At 42.5% G+C, this 22,477-nt stretch overlaps 1 protein-coding gene across 2 annotated transcripts in view; it reads left to right on the forward strand.

Annotated features, from left to right (window-relative positions):
- The window catches only part of LOC146334970 (calcium-binding protein 8), a 102,757-nt gene extending 90,467 nt beyond the window's left edge, over positions 1-12,290 (forward strand). Inside the window, exons 4-6 of one of the 2 annotated variants that reach the window (XM_084823305.1) lie at positions 9,639-9,792; positions 10,200-10,202; positions 12,163-12,290. In XM_084823305.1, the coding sequence (XP_084679431.1) occupies positions 9,639-9,792; positions 10,200-10,202; positions 12,163-12,290 (285 nt within the window). The remainder of the gene's footprint in view (positions 1-9,638; positions 9,793-10,199; positions 10,203-12,162) is intronic. The other variant, XM_084823306.1, reaches the window with a different exon arrangement.
- The last annotated feature ends 10,187 nt before the right edge of the window (positions 12,291-22,477 follow it).

Genomic DNA, 22,477 nt, shown 5'->3' on the forward strand with positions numbered 1-22,477 from the left:
ATATTACAATGCCCAGAATGCAATGGTTCTCCCCTGGCCCAACATTGAACAGTGAGTTGTTGCAACTCCTATGTTTTGGTGTATTGATGTTCAAGTAAAGTTAGTTGGCCAACCGAGGATGTAAAAACATTTCTTCCAGTCTGCTGGGCTTATAACATCTGTATAAGTGCTTGAGCGTGCCCCAGCTGGGACTTTCTGTAGCCCTGAATGAAACCCAAAGACAAAATATGGTAGCTTTTTTGGTAGCTTTTTTAGGATTTGGTAGCTTTTTTGGATTTCACTCTTCAGTGCACATTGCTTCGATGCACATCCCATCCAAGGTCTGTTTACAAAGATATATTTGGTCTGTACTTTGAAACCACGGAAGTCTCAGATGCTGTGCAGCTGCCAGGTGAATTGTTGCGAGCGGAAATTGTGAAGGATAATCGTGGAGCTGAGAAGGACCCTGACTGACACTGTTTTTAATTCAACCGTGCATCCCTAAAGGTGTGCGCACTAGCCAGATCACATGTTCACTAGAATTATAGAATCACAGAGTTGGAAAGAACCTTGTAAGAAATGTAATCCAACTCCCTATTCAATGGAGGAAATCCAGAGCAAGAGCATCCAGAACAAGAGCATCCTGGGAGAGGCCCCAGGTAATCACTGTCAAGACAGTTCTCCTAATGTTCAGCCAAAACCTACCCTCCTGTAACTTGAGCCCACTAGATCTCATCCTGCCTTCAGGGCAGCAGAGAACAAGGCTTTGCCTTCTTCTCGGGAGTAGATCACCTGCTTTGTATGCGGAAAGTCCCAGTTCCAATCTTCGGTGTCTCCAGGTAGGCCTGGAAAAATTCCTGCCTGAAAATCCCGGAGAGCCACTGCCAGTCAGTATTGGCAATATGGGGCTAGATGGACCCATGAGCTTTCTTCACTTGGAGCTTTTATCCTACGATTGAGATGGCTCTCTCATGGAACTTTGCGCACTCTGTAGATGATGCCGTGAACCTCCAGGGCATCTTCTGCACTAAATGCGCTTTGTTCTATCTTTAAATAGATCACAGAGAATGAGCTATCGAATTATCCCATTGTGTTCCGCTTGAGTTCCCTCTGTGAAAAGAGTCGAAGCGGCAAGAAGAGGAGCGAGATCATTGAAAGATATGGAAGATTCAGATATGGAGAGAAGGAGGGGGAAAGGGGAGGGGCGAAAGGAAGTGCATGAAGAAGGGAGTCGTCGTGAACCTGCATTTAAAACAGAAGCAGAAAGCCTCATTCTAAATGCAGGATTTTAGGATGGTGTAGAGATGCTCATGGTCTGACTCACAGAATCATAGAATCGTAGGGTTGGAAGGGACCTACAAGACCATCAAGCCCAACCCCCTGCTCCAAGCAGGCTCCAATCAGGAAGCCTGATTCCTAGGCAGTCTCCCATCCAAGTACTAACCAGGGCTGAACCTGCTTAGCTTCCAAGATCAGACGAGATCAGACACATTCAGCCCTTTGCCCAGACTCGATAAAAGGCAGCTTCCTATGTTCTTGTGTTATTCTAACTGAGATAGTAAAGAGTGCTATCATACCCCCCGCCTCAAATTTCTTTTCTGTAGCCTAAATATAACCAGTTCCTAAAGCCTCTTTATGTGTTAATCATCTGAATGGGCTCCACAGAGGCAAAGGGGCTGGGGGGCTTGCCCCCAACACTGCATGACTTCCTTGTCCCTGGCATGCTAGCATTGGGCTTAGCTGTCCCAATAGGAGAATTGTCCATGTGTTAGACCTCTGTGCTAGCTGGAATCCTGATTTTGTAGACATTCAGCTCATGTGCAAGCCTATGCACATAGAGGACTAAGCACTGGGGGCGGGGAGCAATGGGGAGAAAACAAAGAAGGATACTGTAGAGCTGGAACCTGTGCAGAAAATGGCAACTAAAATGATGAAGGGGCTGGAGCATCTCCCCTAGGATGGAAGGTTACAACAGCTGGGATTGTGTAGCTTGGGGAAAAGGAGGGTAAGGGGAGACATGACAGAGGTCTACAGAATTATGCATGGTGTGGAGAATGTGGATGAGGAGACATTTTTCTCTGTCTCTCGTAATACTAGAACCTGGGGTCATCTCATGAAACTGGTGGGAGATTCAGGACAGGTCAAAGGAAGGACTTCTTCACACAGCGCAGAGTCAAACTATGGAATTCGCTACCACAGGAAGTAGTGATGGCCACCAACTTGGATGGCTTTCAAAGGGGGTTAGGTAAATTCATGGAGGAGAAGGCTATATCAATGGCTACTAGTCCTGATGCCTCTAAGCTACCTCCAGTATCAGCGGCAGTATGCCTATGCATGCCACTTGCTGGGGAACATGGCCAGGAGGGTGATGTTGCTCTCATGTCCTGCTTGTGGGTTTCCCACTGTGTGAACAGAATGCTGGACTAGATGGACCCATGGCTCTTCTTATGTTCTTAAAAATCTCCCACCTGTCACTGCAGCAGCAGCAAGGTAAGTTGGGGGTCAGAGGGAGTGGGGTTGGAGACTTCTGGGTGGGAGGGGAATGGGATGGATCAAACGACGAGCCTGAGAAGTACTTGGGAGGTTGTAATGCTCACCTCCTGTTTGAGGCAAGTATCATGACCTACCAAAATGCATGATCTGAGTTTAAGGATTGCACACTCCGGCATCATCAGTACTTCCACTGCTTCCAACTAACTTCCAGAAGAGGCCTACTACCTACCATTAGGGATGGAGGACAATTTCATTTGGTTGTATGTTTAAGTGAAGCAACCTAATGTGCACTTCGCAGGCTAATATGTGGAATGGAACACAGTTCTTCCTCTCTGAATTTTGCAATGCTGTTCCCAACTCAAGTAGTGTGTGTGTGTGTGTGTGTGTGTGTGTGTGTATGTGTTAAGGAATATCGTATACAGACATTTATATATTGGGGAGACTGCATACATACATGTATATTTTAGGGGGAAATGTGTCCAAATATAAACGCAAATTTTCATGCATTTTTAAAGCATTGTAGATGGAAGACATTTATGAGTGAACACGAGTGACATTGACATGAACTAGGAATGGAGTGTTCTGTACATTCCTGATTCCTGCGTACCGCAAAAGCCATGGGCTCAGGGTTCCCTTAAGTGCTTGGTAAATCTTCATACCAAATCTAGGGGCAACAGAACAAGTACAATATATCTTCTCCCATTTTAACTGTGAAAAAAAAATAGTCTAAGTCAGTTGGGGTGTTAGAAAGCAGAAAATGTCAATCCAAATACACCAAAGCAAGAAACAGATGACAAGCATTATGTCTTTTTAATGTCATCTGTCATTCCCAGAAGGGAAAAAAAAAGAGAGAGAGAAAATCTCTCTTATATCCGAATTGCAGATGTTTCATATGTGAGCAGATATTTCTGCAAGTCAGTGGCGGGGGACTTGAGTCACCTCTCAGTTTCATGGCTTAGCTCTTGCTATGGTTACCTAGCTTAATGTCTTTCAGACAGGCAGGCACTGGTAACTCTTCTACGTAACCATGGTGATCCTCTTGTGTTCTGCAATGGGATAGTTCTAAAAAGGCCATTTTTATCTATGTGGCAGCTAGAGGGAAATCAGTATTCAGTTGCAAGGAATTTATTGCACTGCCTAGGAGCACTAATTTATCATAGCCTTGCCTCGGTTCACTAGAATCCTGACCATAGCAGCACTTAAAATTAAAGGTCTTCAGTATCCTTGCTGAGAAGCAACTTAGACCTGCCACCAAATAATTTCAGTGCATAAGCCACACTTTATAGGGAAACAAAGGCAACGGAAAAGGAGTTTGGGGGCTGGAAAGTGTTTTCTGACTGTCCCTTCACCAAAAGAAATCCAGGATACATTATAGGCTGTCCTGAGAAGGAGGCAGAACACTGGAAGCCCCTCTCACGGGGGAAGAAAACTTTCTGGAAGTTGGGGGACAGATTTTGGCAAAGCACTAACTCCACCTCATTCCTGGAGCTGGACACCACACTGCCTCCCCCTCCACACACACACACACACACACACACACACACACACACCTGCATTTTTTTTTGAACATTCCATTTGATGGAAAAGAAATTGCTTTCAAAAAGAAGTTCAATGTTGAAGAAATTTTTGGAGAAATTCTCATGGGTTGGGCTTGGATTTCATGGGCTTCTCTTACTTGGGAGGTGGCCAAGGAGTGAGCACAAGTGTCCTGTTTTTCATTGTACAACCATCTCTCCGGCCGCCTGTAGCCTCCTCAGCTTCCCACACTTCAATTAAAGCCAGTTTAAAGCACCATGAGGTAATTCCTCCCATGGGGCATTTTCAGATCAGGACGTGCAGGCAGCCCGGGAGGCTGGCTGTGATGAGGGAAGCTCAAGAACACCACAGAAATAAATTATAAAACATCCTGAATGAGGCAGAACAATGGAAGCCTTTTTCATGGGGAGAGAGAGGCTTTCAGGAAATTGGAGGACAGATTTTGGCAGAGGACCAGCCCCACATCATCCCTGGAGGCAGACACAATGCTCCCCCACCTGCATTGCAGTGGATGCAAATTGGGGGCTGGTCTGCCAGGACATTGATGTTGTTGAAGCATGAAAACCCCCAAAACCCTGACCAAAAAAGAAAGAAGCTGTGCTACAAGCCCTGCCAATGGGAAGCCCTAGCTGGGAGAAATGGCTGAGAATTTCTCCTCCTGCTGGAGAAATTCAGTCAATTGTCTCCCAAACTTCTCTGCCCACAAGGAAGGTGGAGAATGTCAAGAGGCCATTTGTGCACAGCTCTAGTTAAAATCATGGCTGCAGGTACCCTCTTGATTCCTTTCAGGTGGCAGATCCCAAAGCTGTCCAGGAGGGTCTGCAAACACAGACATAATGGCTTGTTGTTAGGGGCAGAAGTGCTAGAGTCTAGGGCAGCTGGAGGCTTTCCAAAGTATCACACTGTAGTAATAAGTACTCTACTGTTCTTCTATTTCTCCATTTTCCGTTCCTCTTTCGAACTTTCCCCTTACTGTGTTAGTACTCCTGCTTAAGAGGCACTGTCTCTTGCTTTGCAGGCATCTGATGCAGAATGAAAGTAGATCTTGACAGATCTGGTAGGTGCAGGCTGTCGGCCTGTATTCTGGTGTTCGCAATCCCCCCACTTGCAATGCCCAAACCAGTAAGCAGAGGTAAGGGACATTCCTCTCCTGTGCTGCTCTCTGGGCTTCTCTACACTGGGCTTTTATTGTGCAATAGAGATTGGTTACTCACAGATGTTTGTGGGTCCTTTACATGACATCGTCAACCTCCAGAGCCTCTCCCATGCTTTCCAATCCTTTCCACAGCTTTATTTGAAATGGAAATAATCTTATATATGTAATTCAAAGTCTGTAGTTAGTTGGTCATTCCTTTTTGACTGTCTTCCTGTTGGCCAATTTTCATTAAACACACTTCATTGGAAAGCTCTTGACAGGCAGATTCCACAAACAACAATGATGTTCACTATAATTCAAAGTCTGGACTTAGTTGGTCATTCCTTTTTGACTGTCTTCCCGTTCGCCAATTTTCATTAAACACACTTCATTGGAAAGCTCTTGACAGGCAGATTCCACAAATAACAAGAATGTTCACTATAATTCAAAGTCTGGAGTTAGTTGGTCATTCCTTTTTGACTGCCTTCCTGTTGAGCGATTGTCATTAAACACACTTCATTTGAAAGCTCTTGACATGCAGATTCCACAAATCATAGAATCATAGAATAGTAGGGTTGGAAGGGGCCTACAAGGCCATCGAGTCCAACCCCCTGCTCAGTGCAGGAATCCAAGTCAGAGCATCGATAATGATGTTCACTATAATTCAAAGTCTGGAGTCTAATAATGTCCACAAATCTTTATTAAAGCATTAGGATATCTTCTGCCCCAATGTACTATGAAGTTATATTTTTAATATCAAAAATGTCAAATATAATTAAACAAACATAATTAATCTCAAATTGGAGCAAAATCAACTATGAACCCAGAAAAGCCTCTGCGTGCCTTTATAAATACAGGTGCAAGCCAAAATATAGTGATATGCTGGTATCACTACACAGCCTGTTTACAAGTCATGAAGGGATTAAGAGACAACCTGGTCAAATGTTTGTTTAGACCAAGAATATTGCATTTAAGGGCGCAATCCTATTGAGATAAGTGGCCGCCACCAAGCTCAGAGGTGACTGCCTATCCAAAGCAGGGAAGGAGAAGCACGGAGGGGATCATTCTCTCCATGCTCTTCCTGCCCTGCATTTTTGGCTAGGCAGCCAATTTCAGCTGTCTAGCTGCAGGACCACGGAGTGGGGAAGGAGGCTGCTGTATGACACACTGGATGTGTCTTACAGGCAGTTCCTCCCTCCCCACCCCGGAACGCCCCCAGCCACACCCCTTTGCGAGCACGGAAGATGGGGATGTTCCGCGCTGCCTCCGAGGCAGCATGGAAGCAGGGGGAGGTCGGTTCCCAGAAAACACCATATCCTATGGCTGTCTAGCCACTGTCTAGCCACCATAGGATTGCTCCCTCTGGAAGTTTTGCAAAGATAAAAGATGTAACATAGTCAATGTTTCAATGAACACAGTTAAGCTAAACCATTCATTAGATTTTTCTTCATGAACTGTGTTTGTCGGGAACCAACTGCTTGTGAGGCAATAACAGGAGGCAGTTTGAAGTGGTTTGAATTTGTCCATGTAAAGAGGACCTCGTGTTATAACAACAGCTATAAAATATTTTTTTCATGAGAAAAAGATTCATGCTACTAAGGGGGGGGGGGTACATGGGATAGGGCTTCAAGACTCATCCAGGAGTAAACGTATCCTGGTAAGGCAAGCAAGATCCGTGGAAGCTGAGAACAAGCCAAGGAGGGTGGGGAAGGCTACACAGGAAGGGATGGAAAACTCATCTGGGAGTAAAAGTATCCTGCTAAGGCAAGCAAGATCCATGGAAGCCAAGCACAAGCCAAGGAGGGTGGGGAAGGCTACATAGGAAGGGGTTGAAAACTCATCTGGGAGTAAAAGTATCCCACTAAGGCAAGCAAGATCCATAGAAGCCAAGTGCAAGCCAAGGAGGGTGGGGAAGGCTACACAGGAAGGGGTTGAAAACTCATCTGGAAGTAAAAGTATCCCACTAAGGCAAGCAAGATCCATAGAAGCCAAGCGCAAGCCAAGGAGGGTGGGGAAGGCTACACAGGAAGGGGCTGAAAACTCATCCTGCGAAGGCAAGCAAGATCCATGGAAGCCAAGCACAAGCCAAGGAGGGTGGGGAAGGCTACACAGGAAGGGGTTGAAAACTCATCTGGGAGTAAAAGTATCCCGCTAAGGCAAGCAAGATCCGTGGAAGCCAAGCGCAAGCCAAGGAGGGTGGGGAAGGCTACACAGGAAGGGGTTGAAAACTCATCTGGGAGTAAAAGTATCCCGCTAAGGCAAGCAAGATCCATGGAAGCCAAGCGCAAGCCAAGGAGGGTGGGGACGGCTACGCAGGAAGGGATTGAAAACTCATCTGGGAGTAAAAGTATCCCACTAAGGCAAGCAAGATCCATGGAAGCCAAGCACAAGCCAAGGAGGGTGGGGAAGGCTACACAGGAAGGGGTTGAAAACTCATCAGGGAGTAAAAGTATCCCGCTAAGGAAAGCCGCACTGCACTCATCAGAGTTGGCCAGGCAGGGAATGTCTTGAATGGTATCCCACCAAACAAAAGGAGAGACCGGAGAAGTCGGTGTGGAGTGTGAATGGGGGGTGGGGGGGGGCAAGGACCAATGCTTCTTGAGTGGGCAGGGGCAGCAAGCAGAGAGAAAAGAACAGCCAGAGGTGGACGCAGAGAAGCAGTGGGAAAAGCAGGGGGATTAAACCAACCAACTCCCCCCAAATTCCTTCAACAGCCAGCAAAAGCAGCCAAAACACAAACAAGATGCTGGGCACAGCCAGTGGACCAATGGCAGAGAGGCCATTGCCACAATGTAATCTGACAAGCCCCACAAAGACCCATGAGATAGAGTTGTGCCGTGAAGGCCCCTGCGATACCTGTTGGGTGGGGGCTGGAGGGGGCACCGAGGAGGAAAGAAGCCAGGCCAACCCACCATGCACCCGCTCATCTGTCAGGAGTAACGTGGGTTCAGCGCAGCAGGCCCCCACTGTGGTTTATTCTCAGGGTCGTTTTGCATGCTGTGCAAACCTGGCAAATGTGTACTTTGGAAATATATAGTGAAAATGGAGAAATCGCAGGTGCCTATAAAAAGGATTTACTATCATTCTTTTGTATTGTCCCAATGTGTTTTGGAAATATTGATTTCCTTCTTCAGGGGCTTGTCTTGTAGTCTCACTGACTACAAGTTAAGCCCCCGAAGAAGGAAATCAATATTTCCAAAAAGCGTCGGGCCAATATAAAAGAATTATCATAAAGCCTTTTTATAGGCGCCTGGGATTTCTCCAAATGTGAAGTTTGGCCTTCTGGGTCAGTAGGATAAGTACCAGGGAGATCGCCTGTGTCTCAGCTATGTCACCTCTGACAGTGAGGGCACTCAGAACAGGACCTCTGAAGATGACCTAAAAGCAGTGGTAGGGAACCAGTGAGACAACAGCAGCCATCATCCCTCCCCATTGGCCATGGTGGGGCTGGTGGGAGTTGGGGTCCAACAACATTGTGGGGCCAATGTTTCCCCACTCTTGCCTTAAAGAATATTTGTGCTTCTAAGAAGAACAAGTTCATCTCATGTGACTTATCAAATCCCATCCCAGCAGCTACCTTACCAATGAATTCTCCTCCACATTTCCCAGCTGGAAAAGCTGTAGTGTAAGTAAGCAGGTTGGCTTGATCCTCACCACACACACACACACACACACACACACACACACGCCAACTACCTGTTAGGTAATTCACTGATACAATGCTACTAAAAATAGTGACAAATCCACATGCATCTTCAGTGATGCACACCTGGCTGGCTGATTTGCTACACTGTAAGCCAGGTAATTTGCAGCCTTGTATTTCTTCTTTATTTTTACTTCAGGAATGGTTATAAAAAACAGTGTTACTCATGACAGCCACTGTTAATAAACTGAGTTTTAAAACATTGTATTTGGCTACCTCTTGTGGGTGTTAGGAGAACAGCTTACGCATCCTTCTGCTGAATTCTGAGAAATGTACCATTCTTGAGAAATGTATAACCTTTTAGAAATGTACAGCCTTTTAGAATTGTCCAACCTCTGCAAAGTAGCTGCAGATTTTAGGATTTGAGGTGGGATTTCATATTGCTTAATGTTGTACTCCCACCCCCATCCCATCCCCGACTCAGGATCTGTACTGCTTCTGGGGTTATTTCATAGTATATCTTCATTATAGTAAAATATTCATCCCCTCAGGAAATCACTGCCAATTTTCAATGAGGAACTGAGGTTGTATGCCTGTCCTTTTCATGTGGGATGTACTTATAGAAAGGGTGTTCATTATCGTGACGTGTTTCTGTTAAATTCCACTACATGAACCAGGGCAGGGGAAACTTTCCATAGGTTGAGGGTCATATTCCTTCAGGAAAATCCCTTTCATGGGGGAAGAAAATGCCTGGGAAATTGGAAAACAGATTTCTTTTTTGACAGTTATTCTGATGTAAGAAGTAAGCAACATTGGATGGCAGTCTAACAAAGCTCTCATTGACTTCCCCAGTTTGATATGCAACGGATAACATTGGAGGAGCTAAAACATATTCTCTATCATGCATTCCGGGACCACTTAACTATGAAAGACATTGAAAACATTATCATCAATGAGGAAGAGAGTTTAAATGAGAACTCTGGCAACTGTCAAACAGAATTTGAAGGTGAGACTCTCTCTCTCTCTCTCTCTCTCTCTCTCTCTCTCCCTCTCATATATATATATATATATATATATATATATATATAGAACAGAACAGTTTTTCCCTGTTTGCACTCTTGTTGCCTCTGACACATTTGATTAGTGGCTTCTTTGGCTTGTGGTCTAATGCTGCAATCCTATAAACCTTGATCTGGACTCAATGAGGCTTACTCATCAGTAGATACATCTAGGATTACACTCTAACAAAGCAATCGTATCAGAGGGGAGAGATCTGAAGGGAAAGGAACTCTCATAGCCAAAGCCCTGCCAAACTCATGCTATCAAGGCAGAAGGGAGGGAGGATATATGTATGTGTGTGTGTGTGTGTGTATGTATGTATGTATGTATGTATATATATGGCCTCTTTTCCAGGGGGTGGGCGGGTTATTCTATCATTCCCCTGCCATTTGTTGGTGGGACAGAATTAAGTATTAGATAGTCCAGGACTACCATGCATTTTTTCTCACTTCTGGGGGCATATCAGAGGAATGAGAAGGCTATGGATTCTGCAAACCCAAATCCCCCTCCTTCCTGAACAGACACACAGGATGCCACCTCTTTGTTTTACCAATATCAGAGATACTGATTGGAAAGGCAAGAGCCAGGGATGTTTCTCTTGCAGCTGCAAAGGGGTTTGTGTAGTCGGCTGTCCACCTCCAAGGATGGACCTCTCTCTCAGAGGGAGAGACCCAAAACATCTATTTCCCCGAGACGTAGTATTATATGTGCATGTCAGTAATGCAGAGGAAAGGAAACGACAGGAGTGAACTGAGAAAAAAACCCTAAAAGCTGTAGCAAACTGCTCTTAAATGTTAAAAACAAATAAATGGAACAAGCAGAGGATTCCTAATGTATCTGTTCCACTTCTTCTGAAATACGACCACATAATTCAGAACTCCAAACTCTGGAGTTTTCAGAACAAAACAAAAACAACAAAAAAGAGGAAATGCATCACCCAAAAAAGAGGACCCAAAGGCCCAGAGATCTTCATTAATGTATGTGTGTGTGTATGTGTGTGTGTGTATATATACACACACACACACATACACATATGCTAATTTGTAAGTAGATGAAAATTCGAAATAACTATTGCAATTTAAATAGACATGCAATACTATAAAGGTGAAAACTGTGACCAGGTGACCTGTGTTAGGGATGTATGGGCTGTCTAAAACTCACTCTGTCTGTGTTCCATGGATTGTCAAGCTCCTTTTGTTCTGTCATCCACTCACAGATGGATGTGATTTTTTTTTTCCTGTCATGAGGAAAAATGCACAAATAATTACGTAAGAGGTTGCATAACAATTTACAGAATTTACCCTAGTACATAACATTTAGTGTATTGTCCCCCATTCCATTCAACGTTTCCTCAGCAGAAACTTATGTATTTTCCTACAAATAAATATCCATAAATTTTGAGAACGTTAAAAAAAAAAAAATCATCTGAAAGTCCACAGACTCCGTGCGGCCTGAGGGGGTCATTCCACAGCGGATTCCGCAGGTTTGATTCTTAGAAATCCAAGCTCATTTTAGTCAGTCTGAAATTCCTCCAGCATGCCTAACCTGTGTTCCTATGTCTGCTGTCCCTGTGTGCTATTGATGGGCAACTTCTACTTTCTTGTTTGTTTGTTTGTTTGTTTCTATACCGCCCAATAGCCGAAGCTCTCTTATGGCTCCTAATCTTTAAACTGGATTTGAATCAGACAGCTCCTCAAATAGACGATGCCATCAGACAAAGAATGTCATCATAGAGGGCTCTTCGCTCTGAAACAAAACACATAGAATCATAGGGTTGAAAGGGGACAACAAGACCATCGAGTCAATGGAGGAAGCCTGATTCCCAGGCGGTCTCCCATCCAAGTACTAACCAGGGCTGACCCTATTTAGCTTCTGAGATCAGACGAGATCAGGCAAGCAGCATAACTGGAGGTGTGTCATAGAATCATAGGGTTGGAAGGGGCCTAAAAGACCATCAAGTCCAACCCCTGCTCAGTGCAGGAAGCCTGATTCCCAGGCAGTCTCCCATCCAAGTACTAACCAGGGCTGACCCTGCTTAGCTTCTGAGATCAGGCACATCCAGCCATAACCAACCTGTTTCAGAAGCATTGTTGCTAACTTTTAGAAAACGATCAAAGATTTTTTTCTTTCAAATTTAGGCACTGAATCATGGTTTGAACATTATTCATATTTGCAGGTGTTTGCTACTGTTTTACTGGTGTGTGTGTTTTCCAAGTTTGTGGAGAGTACACAGCTGAGGAAGGGAGATTTAGAAAGGTGATTAAAAAATAATGCTTTCTCCTTCTTTTCTTGCTTTCCCTTTCTTTGCTTTCTTCAGTGCATTCCCAGAAACAGAACCGACAGACCTGCGTACGGAAAAGCTTAATATGCGCTTTTGCTATGGCCTTTATTATCAGTGTCATGCTGATTGCAGCCAATCAGATCCTCCGAAGTGGCATGGAGTAGCCATAACACTGTGAAACAAACAATCCATGCATGCGCATGCTGCCTGGTGAACTTTCTTCCTGATCAACTTTAAAATAAATGGGCAAAGAAGAGAGCACAAGAGAGAGAGAGAGACAGTTAACAAGAATGGTTCAACAAAGAACCAGCAGCATATTTATAAATCAACTATATCCTCTTGGCAGGGATATAAAAGGGCTGTCTTAATGCTTTAATGGTTTTTGTTTCCTAATGCAATAAAAAAAAAACCATAAGAGCCCTGCATTATTTTATTTTATTTTTGGCATGGCAGCAGTCAAATGAAACAAGAATTCTGTTTCATCCACAGCTATGGAAACAAGCAAATTTCATGACACAAACTGGGTGCAGTTGTATGGCTTGCTCTATTATGGGCCAGGACATGCTTTAGAATATATTTCTAATCTTCTGATTTCCCCAAGAAATTGATATCTACATAAAAATCATCACTTGTTCAACTTCATCGACTTCAATTTTTGAGAGTTCACCAATGGGAAGGATCCTTCTGCAAGGATACATAAATGAATTGTGCTTTTCCAAGACTTTTTGTTCATTTGTTAAGGAACATTGTGGCCCAGCACTTTTGTTTGCGATTATTATTATTGCACTTCATTCTCTACCTGCTTTTCCATCAACTTTTTTTTAAAAAAGGAAATGAAGCATGCTGGGCATTTTATAAGGCCAATGCAAAGTCTTCCTACCACATTTTGAACGAGTGCTGTTAAGGGACACCAGGCGCCTTGATCAAATGTATAAATGGCTTCACATTTAATGTACAGTCTGTTGACCTTATTCAAATCTGTCATGTTCAAACATTTCTGAACCTAGTTGACTTCTGCTCCCAAACTTAATATTTTACTATGGCAGTCCTCAAGGCAAATATACTGGGAGGGGAGTGGGGGAGGAAATGCGTAAGCAAAAATAAATAAAATAATACGTGTATTCATTTGGGAGCACTTCATTTTCAACTGATAGCTTTAGGGCACATCTCTCCATGGAGCTTTATCCATGTTTACTGATTGGTTTCTCACCACTACAGACCCTGGCACCTTATTAATGAACTTACTAATTAACAGCTCTTATGTGGATATCTACCACATGGACACGTATCGAGTGGGAAAACTTCTGTTGCTAGAAACTGATGACAGAAGATTCTACGTCAGGCTGCAGACTTATACCCGCTTTACTGGGAGTAAGCTCTGTTGAGTAGATGTGCTTAGGATTCTGCAGTTATCTTTTTGTTCCTCCCTGAAAGAGGTTTTTCTTTTCTTTTCTTAACATCACCAGTAAAAAAAAATAAAAAAAAATCATGCACAATATTATTATAAATGTATTTTATAATAATAAAAAGTTTGCCACCTTTTCATGGTACCCAAAATATACTTCAGGCAGCCACCTCACCCGTGCAAATGTAATTTTCTTTCTTTCTTTCTTTCTTTCTTTCTTTCTTTCACTCAAACATTTCTATATCACCTTTTATCAATGATTTCAAGGTGGTTACAAACATTGAGAAGACCAGTAACAGTACAAACAAAAGCAGTAGATTAAAGTGCAATTAATAGAGAGTTTAATTGTAATGACCTTATAGATGTTTTAAAAGCCAATATGATTTTTTTAAGGGTTTGCCTGGCACCTATAATATAACCCAGCAAACTTGTTGTCAGATGTACCTCCCTGGGAAAGGCATTTCATCACTGGGGTACCACTGCTGAAAAAGTGTTATCTCTTGTGCATGCCAGCTTCACCTCACCTTCACTCTGGAGAAAGGAATCAGCCAATGACGTAAGCATGCAGGCATGTTGATATCAGAGGCGATGCTTCAACAAGCCATTGAGTTTAAAGCCATTTAAAGATAGAAATAGGGGAGAAATTAATCCACTTCTATCATTCACACTTCCCAAACCAATATGTGAGCCAAAATGCAGTTATATTTCAATATCACACTTCAGAATTTTACGACGTAAAATTTTACGATGTTCTCCAAAAAAAGACGGGCATACATAAATGTGGATATTTATGAGCACAACAAAAGTGTGCTTGCGAAAAAAAGAAAAAAATGTTCATGTTAGGAAAAATTGCGTACAGCGCATTAAAAGGCACATGGAAATGCATACAAATTTAAACTGCAGACAGTAATCCCTAAACTGTGGTGGAAGCGGGACAAAACAAACATAAGGTTGGAAAAATGAGAAACGGAGCAAAACTGAAATTGACAAGATTCGGGAATTCCCTGAGCAATTCATTTTAGTGAACAGGAAGGATGGTTTGCAATCGACCAGCCAAACGTTCAGATTCTGCATCTTACCTGGTGTTCCTCATCCATTCTTGTGCCCGCCAGGCATTAGTAACCTTTCTGTTTTTGTGCCGCACGGTCAGTATTTGACATACAGGTGAGGAGATACAGGTTTGACAGATCTGGTGGCTAGATTGTGTTAAGCGATCAACACAATGCAATATTCAGTACAGGTGCATAATATTTCCAGAGCTTTTTTTCACACCACATTTTTTGCATGTCTTTATACATTTACTATCTATGTATTTCAGATGCAAATCTTATATTTCTAATGGATCCCATATCTAACAGATATTTCTAACTGATTTCTATATTCTAACAAATCTTATATTTCTACAGTGTCTTCTGATTGTATTAATGAATGAAATGGCTGCAGCAGTTGAGGCTGACCTGATCGATTTGTCTGAGACTACAGAGACATTCCCAAGAGCAAGCCAAATGTAAACAATAAAAGACAGCAAAAATAAGAGTTAGTCCTAACTCCCCCCTAAGGATTTCAATTTTGTATCAGCCAAATCAAAATCAAAACCCATGTCTCATAAGGAGAGGTTCCTGTTAGAATCATTTCAGCTGGGATCGATTCCAAAGTAATCATTAATGCTGTGCTGGAAATTTCTCCCACATGTTTTTGACTGTTCTCATTCAATTTGATAGAAAAGACATTGCTTTCGAAAAGGAATTCAAAGGAGGAGAAAATTCAGAGAAATGCTCATGGGTTGGGTGTAGGAGTGTGCTAACCTCATTCACTGTTCTGGTCTGGGACGTCCGTAGAGCAGGGAGGCGATCCCTCCCTCCCCCCGGAATCTTCCCTGGCTGGCTCCACTCCACGGCAAGGCGGCGGAGCCACCAGCCGGGCCCATTCGCAGCCAGACTTCTGTCCGCTGCAGGTCTGCAAAAAGAGTAGCGATGCAAATGGTGTAGCGTCTGCCATTTGTGTCCCCGCTTTAGCCATGATAGGCTACGTAAATATTTACGTAGCCTATCATGGCTAAAGCAGGGACGCAAATGGCGTCTGCTACGCTGGATGCCATTTGCAGCCGCAGACCGGGGCAACGGACGCCAGCGGACAGACCAGACTGGCTGGCGGCAGGTAGGGTCCATCTGGGGAGAATTTTGCGGGGTGGTGTAGGGGAGTGGTCCGTTCCGCCACGGACTCCAGAGGGCCAGATTCTAAAGAATCCGGCCTCATTGGAGTCCATGGCGGATTTCTCCGCCATCCCTAGTTGGGTGTGGAGTTCTTGTGCTTGCTTTACTTGTGTGGTGGCTGAGGAGTGCATGTGAGTGTCCTGTCTGACATCATACAATCATCTCTGTGGCAGCCTGTAACCTCCTTGGCTTCCCGCACTTCAGTTAAAGCCATCATGAGGCTTTAATGAGGCAATCATTTCAGTTAAAGCCATCATGAGGCAATTCCTCTCATGGGGCTTTTCCAGTTCAGGAAGTACAGGTGGCCTGGGAGGCTGCAGAGCCATGGAAAGATGTGTAACAGATAATAATAACAACAACACAGCACCTTTGGCCACCTCACAGTGGCTGAGTAAGCTCAAAAAGACCACCAAAATAAATTCAAAATTTTGCCTCAAGGAAGTGGAAGCCTCACCACAGTTGATGCTGTCACCACCTACAGAAGCAGTGCAGTAAACCAAAAACCCTGAGGAAAAACGAAAGAAGCTGTGCTACAACCCCTGCCAATAGTGAGCCTTATCTGTGAGAAACAGTTGGAGAATTTATCCTCCCCTAGGAGAAATTCAGTGAAATTGTCCCCCCAATTTCTCTGCCCACAAATAGGCTGGGAAATTTTGAGAGGCTATTTGCACACAGCTCTCATAATCAGCAGTTATTGAAATGAAATATTATTGAACAGGCCCCACAGCTGTGCACGTTGACATGGATGGGGAGCTGTATGTCACTGTTAAAAAAAAAAAGCAGTAGCCATATTTTAGAATATATATTAATAGAATATCATGAGCCATGATGGCTCATGTAAGTACCTGGATCATGGGAAGACTACAGTCCCCCAATAAACATACCCAAGTACTTCCACATTTTTTTTAAAAAAAGTTTACAGACAAGATTGCATTTCTTCAAGAAACGTTTAAACTCTGAGGAGACCCAAAGCTTGCTAGAACGTTGGATTAGCAAGTTTATATTTGCAGGAGAGTTGCAAGAAGAGCTATATTTTGTTCTATAAAGTGTAATGTGACCATTCTAAATTCCAAAATAGTTGTTGACAAGAGACATATTTTTTATGTGAGAACTGACTCTAATGAAAATCTTTTCATAAACGTATGTGGCCCAAATACAGATGGCCCAAGTTTCTTTCACACATTGCCTCATCGTATTTGCATGGTAACATATGGTGAGGATTTTAATGATATTTTGTATCCACTTTTGAATAGAAAGTCATCACCATATTATGGTAGATCACAAGCGTGAGCAGCACTGAACACATTTCAGTCTGATATTGGCCCTTCAACACATTTTATATTTAGGGAGCAATCCTATGGAGATAGTTGACTGCCTCTGAACTTGGAAATGGCCAACTACCCAATACAGGGTGGGTGGAGCACGGGGGGGGGATCCTCTCCCCCATGCTCTGGCCGCCCTGCATTTTCAGATAGACAGCTGATTTTGGCTGCCTAACCAGGGCGCCTCAGAGCAGGAGGGCGGGGGGAGGCCAGACAGTGCTTAGGAAGTGTCATAATGGCACTTCTGCAGTCCCTGCCCCCAGGAACACCCCCTTTTCAGCCACTCTGCACTGCTCTTCTGAGCGTGGAGCTGGGGGTGACCCATGCCTCCTACAAGGCAGCAGTGGAAGGGGTTCCAAGACACTGTCTAGCGGCCATAGGATTGCACCCTTAATGACTCCCATATTTATTTCAGAAGTGCATCATATTTTTTTCCCATGTGGACTACTTTTTGGTCAGTTCATCAACAGTCAGAAGAATTTCAGAGTGCATAATCCACAACCGGACAATTTCTGATCATGCACTGGTAATGCTCGTGCTTCACCATCAAAAACAAATGCTTCTTCAGGATGGTGCCTTAATACATTGCTCCTGAAAGACAATTAATTGTTGAAGTTCATAGAATCATAGAATCGTAGGGTTGGAAGGGGCCTACAAGGCCATCGAGTCCAACCCCCTGCTCAATGCAGGAATCCAAGTCAGAGCATCGAAGTTAATTGCTTTACAAACACTAATTGTAAAGTTAATTGCTTTACAAACACTATTTTTGGGGGATCAATGACTGCTTACTTAAGGGATGAATTGAAAGCATAACTTTGGGGACAAATCATTGTTTATTCCACATGAAAAGGTCGAAAAAGCAGGAATTAGAAATGTTAGAAAAGGAATTAGAGCCAGTGATGTTAAAAGTTTAATCAGGAACCAAAATTCTGTGCGATTAATTAGTTAAAATATGGTAACTAAGTAAGTGCACTCTCATCTGGTAGAATTTTATCTATCTTGCATAAAGCAGTCATACCTGGAATCTGGAGGCAGGGCTGGGAAATTATTCACATAAAGATTAAGATACCTTAAAAACAGAAGCACCATTCTTGGTTTATATAATACTGTACATAGTAGTAGTTCAACAAATTAATAAATTATATTTTCTTCAGATGTTTATTCAAGAGGACAAGAAGGAACAAGTCTTGATAGCCTTCAAACCTGGAAGGCAAGAGGGAGATAATATTTGGTTACTTGCATGGCAGGAGTAAATCCCGCTCCACACCACATTATATGACATTGGACGCAGAGAAGGCATTTGATAGAGTTTATTGGAATTATCAAGTACTAGAAGCTATAAACTTCCCAGCTGCATTTATTTTATGACTTAAAATCTTATAAGAACCATTGGCATGAGTTATGCCCAATAGAATATTGTGGACCTTAAACCACAATTTAAACACCAGATATAAAGTACATTAAGTTGGGTGATCAGGAAATTAAAGTTGCATGCTGATACTACATGAGTCATAGAAAACCACATACAGTTCTTAAACATATGTTTTTTTAATGAAGACACTGGGGAATATTTCAAGATACAAAATAGATGGGGACAACTCTGTATCTCTACCTTTGCATCAGTTATTTCAGTTAATTCATTTACTGAATTTATTTATTTCAGTTAATGCATTTACTGGCCAATTCCACCCCACATTTTAAATATTTAGGAGTTTAATCTGCAGAAACATGTGCAATATAGTTGATTTTAATTTAAAATGTAAACAGGCTGTCACAGAACTGTAGGCAGGTGGACAGCCTTATTCCTATGGGGGAAAATACATATTCTTAAAATAAATGCCATTCATATATATCAGAGGTTTGCCTCTCCAAAAATATTTTAATCAATTAGAGGCACTAGTTCTTTTATTTAATTAGGGGGAAGGGAAGCAGACTTGAATATTCCATACTAAACTACCATTGTCATTGTCTAAAGTGGTATTTCATACACTTAATTTAAAAGTATATGGCATTTATGATTCACAAAAATCAATTCTGGAAAAAGGACCTAGATTGGGAACATGCATTATGAGTACAATAACAGCTAAAGCCAATATTTAAGTGGGCAGCTTTTGGTATCCTGCATCTTTGTAATTCTAAAAGGGAGTTTCTGCTGATATGAAGCCAAAATACGTTTCTGCTAATATTACCTTGACATTTCCACCAATTGTTCCTGCCCTCTGGTGTAACCTATAAACTCTGGAAGAATATGGGCAATATCCTTGGGTTGGCTCCAGACATAATCATGACTAGACCTGTTGAAAGCAGTGGGGCAAGTAAATCATGACTAACTTAAGCCCACATATTTCAAAGGGTCTCCTCTATGTATGACTAAATCTGGGTCCTACCCCAAAGCTTCAATTCATACGTACGTACGGGTCTTAAAATATGGACAGAAATATTAAAATGGGGGAGGGGATCTAGTCAGTGGGAATAAGTGGGCTAGTACTGAAACAATGACACAATTAATTGATGAAAAGAAGCATTTGAATAGTTTGGTTGTCTTAGGGTGCAATCCTATGGGGTTAGTCAGCCGCTTCTGAACATCCAATGCAGGGTGGGCAGAGCACGGAAGGGATCCTCTTCTCCACACTCCGACCTCCCTGCATTTGCAGGTAGATTGCCAATTTCAGCTGTCTAGCCAGGGTGTGTCGGACTGGGGAGAGGGCGGCTGGATGGTACATAGGAAGTGCTATGGTGCTTCTGCAGTCCCCTCCACTCCCTGCCCCCAGGAATGCCCCCTTTTTGTCCACTCCATGCTGCTCTTACAAGTCCAGAGCCAAGTACAAATAGTGCCACCTTCAACAGGATGGGGGAAGGGGGGTGTTGGGAACTGAACTCGGCACCCTGGTTCTGAGCTCAGTTCCCAGAAACTGAAAAATCTTATGGCCATCTAGATCCTGTCTAGCGACCATAGCATTGCGACCTTAGAGACAAATGTGGCCCTTAAAATGGCATTGTGGCAGTATCTGCAATTAAGACATTGTATTATCAAAATGTTTAGGCCACATGCTCTGGCAGGCTTGGAAACACCAGACGCAGTGTATTGCAATTTTTGCACAATATAGAAACATCATCTTGAGCCAACTGATCTCTGTACGCGTATACATAAGATGAGATAGATCCACCCTTAAGTGAGCATCTGAGCTGCAGGTGCCGGAACTAACAGTTCAATTACATACAAACAATTTCTCCAAATGCTTTAACAGACATCTTTGGATTTACATTCACAGCATATCCAGCATAAAATGATACTGAAAGCAACTGGACTCCAGACAGGTAACACCGAGCAGAAATGATGCATTACGATACGTATTAGAGATGTTCATTCGGATATGCAACTAACATGATACAGTTCTGTCCAGTTACCAAACCCTTTTGAAATGAAAGTTCACAGCATCACACTTCTTGTTAGGATACTTCAGTTCAGAACTGAATCTAGAGAGGACAAGGAGCTGTGGTCAAGCACATTATTCTTAAAGTGGAAATTTCCTGATTGTCCACATGTAGAAGAATCATTAGAAGACTTGTTAGGTTTGGGACTTAGACAGCATTGCCTAGAAGCTCCATGGACATATATGTGTTTGCATTCTATTTTTAGAACATTGATAATTGGTGTTTTTAAAGACGACATTGCAACAAGTTAGCTTTTTCTTTGCTTTCCATGAATAAATACAGGTTTATATTACCTACATCCATTGCAATGAAGAGATTTACTCTGACAGTTGGGATACTTAAACTTTACCAGCTTGAGAGGCTATATAGATTTTTCTTTCTTAGGAAGCATTTAACCTCCTTGATGAAGTACAGTTGGTTCTGTGTTACTTCCCTGTTGATTTCATTTCCCCATATAATGCTGCTGATTTTATTTTGTTCGGTTTTGTTTCTCGGATGTATTGATGCATTTTTGTTTGAATTGTTGTAGTTTTTTAATATATACTCAGTACTGGGTGGACTGACAAACTCAGTAGAAAGTAGCTTCATGTGTTCATGTGCATTGTATCCTCCTCTCATGTAAAAATACCAGCCATCCTAGATGGCCAGCCATAGGTAATTATAGCTTCAGGAGGAATATATATATATATATATATATATATATATATATATATATAATATAACTTGCCATAGTGATCATCTCTCCCATACCCACCTCAGTTCCAAGGGAGATATTTTGCCATACATGGAAATATGGTGCAAGCCCTTCAATATTTATTCCCTATTGTCACAACTAAATATGTGTAGGACCTGCACTTTTAAACTAGCATATATGGGGCAGGATCCAACAGGGCGCTTCTTCCCCTTCCAATTGTGTTATGCAAGTGGCCCCCACCACTTACGCAGTGGTGCTTTAGCACTTCCAGGGCAACCCAAAATGAGCAAAAATGCTTGCTTCTGGAAGGGCACAGGTTGCTGGAGCTCACATAAGGGAGCTCCTCCAACCTGCCCCCTCCCCAAAACAGGCATTTTTGCTCATTTGGGGGCTTCCCACACACAATCGGTAGGAATCACCACTCACCCAACAGAGGCAGGGCAAAAGAGAATCAGTGGGGGTGTAAATGCATCATTGGATACTGCCCATTATGGGGGACCAATTTATAGGTTTTCTGTTTGTGTGTAGTCTAGGTTTTATTCAGACCTCTGGCTAAACATACAGTTTGGCATCTTGGGCTGCATGCACAAAACTGGTTTCTCCATTAAACATGTGAAAAGGACAGTCCATTTGCAATTCTTAATTTTTTGGCAATGTTGGATTCCTCCAAGTCAACACAATATTATTTTAAATAAAAGTTGTTTCAAAGGTGGAAAATGTTCTGAGCACTGGTAGAAATAAATAAGTAAAGGAGTAATATTTTAATTAAAAATATCCCTTGCATGCTACTTTTTTTTTAAAGAAAGACTTATTTTAATATATACACATATTATATATTATTGCACTGTACAAAGTATATAAAGGGAAAATACTGCCATATATTCTGCCTATTTAACCAAACAGCACTGTACATATCTGTATAAAAAAGAAAATAATAATGTTTATGCAATATTAATAAAGTTGCTTTCTTCTTTTGAGCCTTGGTATCATATTTACGCCCTCTGCTTCTATTATGAAATAATTGTATTTGGACATCAAAATAAACCATGGTTTTCCTAGGGATGTACAGATTGTGTAAAATCCATCCTGCCTGCATTTCTCAGATTGTCAGATGGCTTTCGATCCATCATCCACCAATTGATGGGATGGGATTCCCCCCCCCTAATTTTTGCAAACTCACATTTGTGCAAATGTGTAGTTGTGCAAATTCTCATGTGTGAAAATGTGCAATTTCCCCCAAATGTGCATTTTCACATTTTAGCTGATGGAGAAAATATGAATT

Source organism: Heloderma suspectum, chromosome 16 (assembly GCF_057233095.1).
Source record: "Heloderma suspectum isolate Gila_16-S chromosome 16, 16-S_ref, whole genome shotgun sequence".
Lineage (NCBI taxonomy): Eukaryota > Metazoa > Chordata > Lepidosauria > Squamata > Helodermatidae > Heloderma > Heloderma suspectum.